The following is an 11,592-nucleotide window of genomic DNA, read 5'->3' as shown; positions in this document are numbered from 1 at the left end:
TTTTTTTTCTATGCTTTTAAAAGGCCAAAAAAAAAAAAAAAAAACTTGTCAATTTCACAAACAGATAGGACTAGGGTCTGGTGTAATGAACAAAGGGTAGAAAGCAGATGAAGTTTAAAAGGTAGAAGGGGCCAAAAAGCATGTAGAGTCCTATTGACAAAAGTAACAGATTTTAAACCACACAGTGATGTTTTTCTACCCAAGGGGAGGCAGACAGATGTAACAATAAAATACAATATCCTGAGAAGTGGACTCACATGGAAAAATTCTGGTTCATGTATGAAGACCTCCCTAAGTATGCTGGGTATGTACATACCACGATCCAGGGCTGGTGTAAGCTGGGGGTGAATCACGGTATCAATACCCTGTTGAAAGTGCTCTCTCGCTCGCTCGCTCTCTTTATCCTTCTCATTCAAGGAAGAAATACATAAACTTAAAAATTTTCTTTCAATTAGGGAGAGACATGATGTGATCTAGATTTATATAAATTCTCTGTGATAACTGTATGGAGAATGGTCAGATAGGCTAATGTAGAAGCAAGGAGGCCATTTATGGGGCTTCTGTAGGTGAGAAGACATGGCTTAATCAGGACAGTAGTCATAGAGATGAAGAAAAGTGTATGGGCCAGCAGTTAGCGTAATGGCTATGTCGCTGGACTCCCATGTAGTTGACCACGGTTCAAGTTCCAGACCCAGCGGCTTAAACTCACACCTGGCACATGTGCGTGTGTGCCCAAGATCCCAAGAGGTGAATGGAGGAGAAGGGATTGCAGCGTGGCCATCCCCCCTGGGGGGGGGGGCGGGGGGTTTCTCGCTTTCTATCTCTCTGTCTCTCTCTGTCTTTCTGGTGAGCACATGCACCTTACAGCAAAAAAAGTCTCCAAAAAAAGGAAAAAGAAAAAAGAAAAGTATGTGGACTTCAGTTATTTTGATGAAAGATGCCAGTACTTGAGAGTCTCCTTGTTTTTGGTTTGAGCAACCAAATGCATGATCTAAAGATTGAGAAAGTGAAATTTAGGGAAGGACTTAGAGGTTATCAACACCCCACATCTTTTAAGCCAAGCAGAACCAAATGCATATTGTACATATGACACCAGCTCCAAATGTTCACATCTGATCTTGTATCCTTATTTCAAAGTTTAAAGATATTTTGTTTGTTTGTGGTTTTTTTTAGAGGTTTTTGCCATAGGGCGCATGCGCTCGCCAAACAGGCAGAGAGAGACAGAGAGACAGAAAGCAAGAAATCCTCCCCCGGGGGGATGGCCACGTCTCAATCCCTTCTCCTCCATTCTCCTCTTGGGATCTTGGGCACGCACGCACATGCACCCGGCGTGGGTTTTAAACCACTGTGTCTGGGACACAAACTGCGGTCGACCACGTGAAAGTCCAGCGACATAGCCATTACACTAACTGCAGGTCCCATAAAGATGTGGTTTTATCCTTCGGTTTTACCATTTAACCCAGCTCTTCCCAGATGTGATAGCTTTTTCTGATTGTCTTTCACAATGTTTATGCACAATTCTAGCTTAACTACACTCTTCTGTCTTATCACCTCCATGGAGAAGGCTCCCTGCCACACGGCACCTCAAATGTGCTCTTTATCAAAGACACGTGGTGAGGCCCGGCCACAGTGGTTGTGCTGTTAAGACATGGCTACACGGACTGAAACCACATGGGAGGCCAGGTTCAACTGTCAGCCTAAGCTAAAGCTGGTATAGTGGTGTGCACCTGCTGACCCAGCTATTGGAAGACTGAGGTAGAAGGATCACAGTCCATCTTAAATTTAAGGGGGGAAATGTTTTAAACTAAGTAATAAAAAACGGTGTGGTGAACAAATGGGAAAAAAGAAAGAGACTGAAAAGGAGCTGCTAGGGCAATGGGATAAAAGAAATCCCCTACAACTTCTCTATCTACTGCACAGGCATCATCAGTACTTCGAGAGCCATTGAATCATTTGCTCTAAATTAGAGAAAACTGTAGAGCTTGGGACCAGCAAATGGCGTAATATTACGTCGCTGGACTTCCATGTAGTCAACCACAGTTCTGGTCCTGGACCCAGAGGTTTAAAACTCACACTGGGTATGGGGCCAGCAGGTGGCATGGTGGTTAAGGTTCTGGATACTCCCACATGGCCAACCATGGTTTGGGTCCTGGACCTGGTGGGTTGCTTTCTAGTTTTCTCTTTATGTGCGTGTGTGTGTGTGTGTGTGTGTGTGTGTGTCTAATTGAATTAAAAAAAAATATTCACACCGGGCATGTGTGTGTGCATGCCCAAAATCCCTAGAGGAGAATGAAGGAGAAAGGATTGTGGCATAGCTATCCCCCCTGGAGGTGATTCCTTGTTTTTTGTCTCTCTCTCTCTATGGCAAGTGCACACGACCTATACAAAAATCTCTCTTAAAACAAAACAAAACAAACAAAACCCGTGGAGCTCGAAGGCACAGAAAGTACAGGCATGGAGCCAGTTGGTGGTGGAGTGATTAAGGTGCTAGACTTCCACATGGTTGACTGTCATTCGAATCCTGGATTTGACAGCTTGAAACTCAAGCTGGATGTGTGCATACGTGTGCCCAAAATTCCCAAAGGAGAATGGAGGAGAAAGGAATGTAGCGTGGCCATCCCCCTGGACAGTGATTTCTCAATTTCTCTCTCTCCATTTTTCTGTCTGTTCAGAGAGCACACACTCCCTATAGCATATTTATATATATATATATAAAGTGTAGGCACTGAGCTGATATCACTCACGAACAGTAGGACCATATTAAAAACAAGGTTTGCGGGGAACCAGCAGTTAGCGTAAAGGCTATGTCGCTGGACTCCCACGTAGTCGACCACGGTTCGCGTCTCGGACCCGGTGGCTTAAATCTCACGCCGTGCGTGTGTGCGTGCATGCCCAAGATCCCGAGAGGAGAATGGAGGAGAAGGGATTGTGGCGTGACCATCCCCCCTGGGGGGTGATTTCTCGCTTTCTGTCTCTATGTCTCTCTCTGTCTGTCTGGCGAGCGCATGCGCCCTACAGCAAAAACCTCTCAAAAAAAAAAAAAAAAAAAAAAAACTAGGCTTGCGGATTCCTAGTCCAATATCTCAACCACATTAACTTTTCACTGAAGCAATATTAAAGATGGTACACAGGATGCTGTGAGTATACCACTCTTCGGTGTTATTACGGATTTAAAAACTTTTGGTGTAGTTAGGTTGACCTCACAACCTAACCTAACATGCAACATTGTATCTATGGAAAGTGTATGTGAGTAATCAGCAAATTTGTTAGTGATGCTTACGAAACAAACATTTGTATATTGGTTAAAGATACTACATCTCCCATTTGCGATTATTTTCTCTGTGCTTTGAAAAATATTAAATTGGCGGGCTAAAGAGAGGACAAAAAATAAAGGAGTCTCTTCCCATTTCAGTTCTCTCATTTCTCTTCTAAATTAATTCTGAACTCTTCTCTTCTCCTTTTTTGCCTTGGCAAAGGCTCAAGGCCATTTCCCAGGTCTTAAGATGTCCTTCTAAAATGCAAAGGACAATTCCCATGTCTGTTTATTCCCACTCAAATACATGTTAAGTGTACACTTACTATAGAATGTACAACATTATCACCCAATATAAGTTGACATTTTTCAAAACAACATCCATAAGACTGCAGAAATCTTTTTTATATTAATTAAAATCTGCATTTATATTGAAGCATGGATGACTCCAAATTTCCCTCTCTTGATAGAGCATAATATATTTCCCTAGGGGAAAACAAATCCGAGCTGAGCTTTCAAAGAAGTGAAACATAAAACCCATATTGTAGATAAAGGTTGGACTGCATATGTACCCTGTGAATTAACCAGAAATTAGAGGCAACCTTCAAACTGGAAATAAAACCTTGACAAAAAAAAATCTGCTAGAGGGGGTAAGTTAAACTGTTTTTTGTTTTGTTTTGTTTTTCTGAGAGGTTTTTGCCTTAGAGCACATGTGTTCACCAGAAAGAGAGACACAAACAAGTGAGGGAGAAGGTGAGAGATCACCCTGCCCAGTGGCTTTGGCCATGCCACTATTCCTTTTCCTCCATTCTCCTCCCAGGATCTTGCACATGTACACACATGTGCCTGATGTGATTTTCAGGTCACTAGGTCTGGGACTCAAATTGTGGTTGGCCATGTGGGAGTTTAGCGATGTAATTGCTACGCCATCTGCTGGTCTTGGGGTTTTAAAACAAGAAGGAACAGTTGTCTTCTGCTACAAAAGAAGGTAACAAGCATGAAGTAGTGAGCTACCTGAGTTGGTAGCTCTTGTCATAAGAAGTTGAAGGACCTCACTATGATATAAGCCCAGGACAATGGCCAAGAGAGCTGATAAACTGAAGAGTGGCATCAGCTGGGTGGGATTACTGTCCAGTAAATATGCTTGTTGTAAATAAAGTGGATTGAGGTGAAGGAACTGGACATATGGACTGAGTAGGTGAAATCAGACAAACCAGCTGGAGGTTCATCATCTATCATGCTGGAAAATGTATTTTTTGTCCTTGAGATCTTCCCCTCCCCCGCCCCAGGGTACTAACTGTTCGTTGTTTCTTCCCTGCTTCCATACGCCATTACTTACTAAACCTGTACCTTCTCAAATAATTTGTTTCCAAACCTTCATTGAGTGAGCAGTGATCCAGGTATCTCTGTCCCTTTGGCCATAGCTAGTCGACTAAAAACTGGACAATTGGGTTAACAGTTCTTTCCAGATATAGACCCAGTTACTGAACCACTAATAGGTGGAAAACTTGGCAGAGACCATTCAAGGCCACAAGCACTAAAACAAAATCAGGGACAGCAAGATCGTGAGGGATGTCAGAAAATAAAGTGGATGTGCAAGACAAGCACACTATGTGGGTGCTTATGGGAAAACAAAAGAAGAATAGAGAAAGTGGTTGCCTTGATTCATGCTGATTTTCTAGTTTCCAATTCCAGTCTCTCATGAGACCAGTGAACTTTTGGCCTTCAGGTTCTGTAACATAACCTTTCAGACTAGTTCATGTGAGGTTATGTGTCCTCCCAACAATCAATAAGTAGATAAAACACCAACTAAAGTCCATTTGTAACATTCCCACCTTTTCTCAACCAAATGGATTGTCCACAATTTTGAAAGGTCAGATTGCCCAAGTTTGAAAGTGACAGACAAAAAAAGCAGCATCAAATTTTCTATATATAGCAAAGCAAGAAAATGTAAGAAGTCAAATTCCCATAGCCCTCCTTAGGACTTTATTATTCAGTAGTTTTTACTAGAGGCCCAAGTATATACATTTTTAAGAAGCATCCCAATGGATCTTGGGAAAGGTAGTTTAGTGACTACACTTCGGGAAGCACTGCTCTAAATCCTACTACAGCATGGCTACAAAGATTGCACACAAATTCTTCTCAAAAAAAAGAAGATATTCATGAAGTGCCAGCATTCAAAAGTAGCACATTGCTGTTGGAAAGACAGATACGTTTGAAATTCTAATAGGAGCAAGTATTGTTTCTATTATTCTTTCTGCATATATATTTGTATTTCATTTCACATTAAATGGGATTTCGTAAAATAGCTGGGAGGACCCAAACACAATTTATGATGTTGTTCCCATCTTAAAATTTCCAAAGAACTAATTTGCAGCCTTTTGAACCATAACCCATTTGTAATTTGAGGATTTCATGTTCCATTCCAACTGAGAAAATTTGATTATGGATGGTTTTAGACGATACCAAGGAATTTCTGTGATTTTTGTTAGAGAATAATGGCATATGGGTTATACAAGAAAGTGTGTTTTTCAAGGACGCATATCAGCTAGGTAGGAATGCAATGACGGTATATCCAAGACTTCTTTTAAAATATTCATCAAAGTAAATAAAAAATTTTTTAAGGAATATGTGAAATAAATGAGGCAAAATCTTGGTCATTGTTAAGTCTGGAAAAAAATGAGACTATGGTGGTCAAGTTACTTTTCTTCTATTTCTGTGTATATTAGGGATATTAATATATGAGAGCTCAGTTAATGTAGTAGCCACCCAAGATTCCTGTAAGACCACACAAAAGGTACAATACATACAGGGTAGAATAATTACTGACATAAAAGGCCCTTTAATTTGAGGCGAGAGAATGACTTACCCTTTGCAAGTCCCTGAATTATTAGAAGAAAAATAAATCAGAGCATGTGAAAAATTGACATCTTCATTAATCAGAAGATTTTTTAAAAAATATTTTTCTGAGATACACAAACAAGATTTAATTCAATACAGAATAAACTAGAATTAGTGGGTGAGGAGCAAAGCACAGTGAGACATGGCATTGTTTCTGATCTCTCTTTGGAAGTATAAAAGCACTTCGAGATTTGCTCAATCTTAACATGAAGGCAATATTCATTTCCTGGTGTTCTTGTCCCATGTACTGCAAACTATACACAAGCGTTCATTATTAATAATGCTAAGAAATTTTATTCGAGGATATAACCAATGATTTGACAGATTTTTCATACCAATTTTACCAAGAGAGGAACTCCAGGTCCTTCGATGAATATTAACAAAGGCATCTGTCATCCCTGCTCTTCTTGCATTATGTGCAGAGTTGTAACTAACAACATATATAACAACAGACTCTGTTTATTACTTGTACTGCTCTATAGCTCTTGCTTTCTTTGGAAAAAGTATACCCCTTTATAAAAAGAAAGTCACAGCCTCAAGAAATCCAGATTTGAGGAAATTGGGTTCTTGCTGTGCAACTATAAGCCACATAGCATTTTTTAAACTCAACTTACACATCTGTTAAAAAAAAAAAAAAAGAGCATTAGAATAGATGGCATCACAATTGCTGCCAGCTCAAACAGTCCATGATATGGTTTTTCATAGCTCTTTTTTTTTTTTTTTTTCAATCTTTGAAATCTTCGGAGGCTTTATTCTGAATTAGTTACACTACATAGGACTGGGAAGCAATTAACTAAAGCTATTACACAAACCGTGTCCAGACACAAACATTACCTAGGGATTGGGCCAGCCCCACAGTGTAGTGCTTTAATTCTAGGCATGGACACCCAGATCCCGCATGGCCCACAGTGTTCAAATTCTGGTTCCAGCGGCTTGAAAAACATGCCAAGTACATGTGAGTGTATGTCCTACATCCTCACAGAATGGAGAAATGGCAGAGAAGGGATTGCATGGTGACCAGGCCCCACTGGGGGTTGCTTTCTCTCTCTCTCTCTTTCTCTCTCTCTCTCTCTCTCCCCCTCCCTCTTTTCTCTCTCTAATGAGCATACACACTCTCTGGCAATAAAAATAATTACCAAGAAATCATCAAACTCAGGACAAGAATGATTGTGCTGCAAGGCCCAAAGATCTCTTATTCTTTCTTTCTCTTCAAATAGTATCAGGTCGTCAGAAAAGTCATGACATAATTTTCTACGCAAAAATGCGTGATGACTTTTCCGACAATCCAATAGATGTTTAGGTATTGAAAAGAGATGATGTGATAGTTTCCTAATACATTTCAATCAGAAATGAGGAAAAAAGAGATTAAATTCATAGTGTAATTCACTTTAAATGTAAGTAATTTTTCTGGACCATGTATATAATGGAAAGTGCACTTCGAATGTGCTTTATTGGCAAACACAAAGAAATATGCCAAGGAAGTAGATCTGGTCACCATTATAAAAAGAAGGAGAGAGCATAAAGAATATTTCTCTCATGCCACCTCTCATTTTAAAATAATGATACGGAAAGCCTAGAGTATCGTATACTTCAGGACATTTTACTTGTAAGAAGAGATAAAGCATATCCTATTTGTGGCTTCAATGCACTTTACCATTCATGCATTATGTAGACATTTCAAACTGTAAAAAAATATGTATCTATGGCCTGCAAAATGACTTTTTAACTCTGTCTTTGAAAGACCAGATGAAATTTAACATTTCTAGGCTGGATTCTCTCAAACTTTCTAATCATTTATTCACATGTAATAAATACAGTTCTTTACTTTTTCTATGGAGAGAAAATAATTGCTAAAATGATAGGAATTGTTAAACAAAACCAGTGAAAGAGATTATTAAAAAAGAGAGCGAGAGACATCTTCTCCTATAATGTTTCACCCACAAATAATATTCAGTGGAACCTATCACATACACATATGCTATCTGAACTGAAGGTTAGAGATAATTGGGCCAGAAATACCATCCTGTAAAAGGATAATGTGTGTCAAAAAGATACTGAGCTTGGGGAAATTACCGACTTAGAATTATCTATTCTCCAAGCCTCTCTCATTCCAAAGAGCTGAACATGTAAAAGGGAATAAAAACAAATGATCAGCTTTAAAAGCAAAATTTGGGTGCAGAAAAATGAAACTAAAAAGAATCTCCTTCTTCCCCAACTTTGGGTTATGTTTCTCTTTAGAAACCCCATTTCGTGGGTCAAAGAAGAGATCAGTAATCTAAATCCTTTTAAGGTAAAAAGCCCCTTGGGATCGCTCCCCAGGAATCAGGTCACAACTGAATGTGCGGGTACAGCGCTCTCTGAGAAGATCACTACAGACACAGGACACAGGGCCCAGGCAGGAAATCTGCTGGTATCAATCTATTTTCCATTTTGCTTATCTAGTGGCCTTAGTACTTAAGAAGGTAAAACAAAATGCAGCAGAGCCTCAATAATAGGAAAACTGTCTATTAAGTACCCCCGAATGACTATTACATCATCATCGTCAGACATTTTGTCTTCTCACTCAGGGTCACAAGGGCAATCCAGAATCAATTCTTTCCATTACTAGAGCACAGTCAAATCTATCATCCCTATTCTCATTTTCTATCTTAACCTGCAAAGCCAAACTCTCAAAGAGCATAGACATGTTTCCCCAGGATCTATCTTTAAACCTCACCCTGATAACAAAGCTCTCAAGAGAGTCACCCTTTTGTCTATCCTCCCAACCACAGTCATAGCCCTCCCTGCTCACTTAAGGGCGCACATTCCCTATCAAAGATGTCAATTCAGAACATACCTATATTCTAGAATATTTATTCCCATTGTCTCTAATCCTTGCACAAAAAAGTAATGAACCAATTAGACTTCAAAGTCTTCCCCACCCCAAAAAGTAGATTCCCATCAAAACATATTTCCAGGGCCAGCAGGTGACATTGTGGATAAAGTGCTGGACTCCCATGTGGCTGGCCACAGTTTGAATCCCAGATCCAGTAGCTTGAAAATCATGTCAGGTACTTATGCATGCATGCCTAGAATCCCAGGAGAATTAGAGAAGGGATTGCAGTGTGGCCATCCCCCTGTGGGGTGACTTCTTAGTTTTCCCTCTCACTGTCTCTCTCTCTCTGTCTCTCTCCAGTTAGTGCACACGCCCTATGGCAAAAACCTAGAGAAACAGAACGGAAAAGCACATTTCTTACAGTCACTATTACTGTTGTAGAAGATCAAGAATTCACTTACTTCCTAGGGTATTTCTTCCGTTCCCAGAAGTATAAACACACATCATTAAGCCCATCAGAGGTAATAAAGGTGCAGAAAAAAAGAGAACACTCGATAGGGAAAATTACAAACTGCCTTTTTCTCTCTGTTTACTTTGCCCATCCTCACTGCAAGTATCGTACTATTTAGATTTGTTCCTTTTACCTTTGTAAGAGCAAGATGCATTTTGTCTAATGAAGCTTCTTTTCACTTTGCTGGTACAAAACTGGGGAATAGTGTATGACAAGAGATGAATTATTTTAGGACACACTGATTTTTTTTTCCTCAAAATGTACAATTGTGATGTATCTCCTCTTATTTCTGAGTCCTTAAAATCTAATTTGCATGAGTTGGTCTCAAGCAAGAAACTTGAAAAGAAAGAAAATCATAAAATTAATGTTGATGATCTAGCTCCACAGTGCAGTGGTTAAGGCCTGGGAATACAGAGTCAGATCCCACATGGCTGACCATGGTTCAAATTCTATCCACAGGTGCTCAAAAATCATGTTAGGTACATGTGTCAGAATACCCCAAATCCTGACAGGAATGAAGACATGGAGGAAAAAAACTTGTGGCATGACCACACCCCATTGGGGAACTCTCTCTCTCTCTCTCTCTCTCTCTCTCTAGCAAGAGTCTGTTCCCACTTGCAATATATTTTTTTAATTAAAAACAAATTAATGTCCATCTCATAATTAGCACTTACAAGTCATCTGCCCTCTACCGTCAGAGTCCAAAACCAAGAAGACATGCCAGGTCTACACTTCAGTTACATTTTGCCAGATTCACCATACCACTTTTCTTTAGTTAATGAAGTTGGCTTGAGTTGAAAAGTGAAAGATTCAAGAAGTTACTAAAGGAACCTGTCAATCCCCACATCTTACTCTACTATCAGTGCCCAGCTCTCCTCCAATTTCTGACTTTAAATTCATCATCTATTCTCACCTGTAATCTCATCTACAGGTGAATGAAAGCTTCCAGAAACTACACTTTACATACATTCTCTCTTTTGACCCATACTGAGTCCCCAGAGGTAAGTTATAACACCCCCATTATAGAGCTAAGAAAACCGAGTTCCTAAATAGGAAAATAATGACAAAGAAATGTCAGTAGAGTTATTTTACGTAGACCATGCTAATCCTTTTTAATATCATAAATTACTGAAAATTTTAAAGACTGTATGGGTTTAGAAAATTTAGAAATGCATACCTGCTTTTTCTTTAGATTTGCTTTGGGAAATAGGCCTGCTGACAACACAGATGTAAACGGAGAACAGCATAGCTCAGGAAAAGGGTTTGGAATAGATGGCATTTCCAGAACATCAAGATCTTTCTTTTTTCTCCTACACCAAGAGAACATAGGATGTAATTTACATAAAGCAGAATATAAAACATAATTGCTGTCAGAATTAAAAAGTGCATTAAGGCCAACATGAACCTCTCTGACAATACTAATACTATACAAAGCGTGCAGGAAAGGTCTATGATATACTTTCTGTGAGTCAAAATATGTTAATTAATACAAATAAGTCCCCCATAGGATTCCATTTTGTATGTATTTCTTTTTTGCCTTTAAAAAAATTATCGGACATGAAAACTCCATTTCTAGCACTTTTGACAATATTCCTAAAGCAGAAATAAGGACTGTACAATTCTTAACATAAAAATCATCCTGAAAAATTAGATATTGTTATGCATCAATTAAATTGGCTAAGTGTCCAAGTTACCTTTAGTGAAGTCACCCTATGATATTTTACTAATCACTTTTGGAAGTTATGATTTATTAATTATAGCTGTGATTTATCTCACTTCAAATTTCATTCACAATGTTGCCCACACAAAGTCTGTTGATTTTTCAAGTGCTTATAGATACTAAACAGCAAGGCAGTGTTTTTCGAGAAGGTAAGTTAATAGAACTTGCTCGTATAAATGTACTCTAGTCCACAGGAGAGTAATTTTAACTTCACTGAAGTTGGAGTACTTTGAAAAAAAAAAAAAGTACATTTAAATGTGTGACTTTAAAGGACTACAAATTGTTGTGTTGTAGCCCTTTTTCTTCCCTAAAGTGTGTGCAACTCTAAAGGCACTTAGTGCTGAAAGCTGTGGAGATTGGGAAACCTTTTAAAGCCTCTATTCTTTCCTGCT

At 39.2% G+C, this 11,592-nt stretch overlaps 1 protein-coding gene across 1 annotated transcript in view; it reads right to left on the bottom strand.

Moving 5' to 3' along the window:
• GRB14 (growth factor receptor bound protein 14) overlaps positions 1-11,592 on the bottom strand; it is a 151,173-nt gene that overhangs the window by 138,731 nt on the left and 850 nt on the right. Inside the window, exon 2 of the mRNA XM_006160259.3 lies at positions 10,658-10,790. Within this exon, the coding sequence (XP_006160321.1) occupies positions 10,658-10,790 (133 nt within the window). The remainder of the gene's footprint in view (positions 1-10,657; positions 10,791-11,592) is intronic.

This window comes from Tupaia chinensis, unplaced genomic scaffold (assembly GCF_000334495.1).
Source record: "Tupaia chinensis unplaced genomic scaffold, TupChi_1.0 Scaffold000674_1, whole genome shotgun sequence".
Taxonomy (NCBI): Eukaryota; Metazoa; Chordata; class Mammalia; order Scandentia; family Tupaiidae; genus Tupaia; species Tupaia belangeri.
The sequence above is the reverse complement of the archived record's forward strand: the minus strand, read 5'-3'. Positions and strand labels throughout refer to the sequence as shown.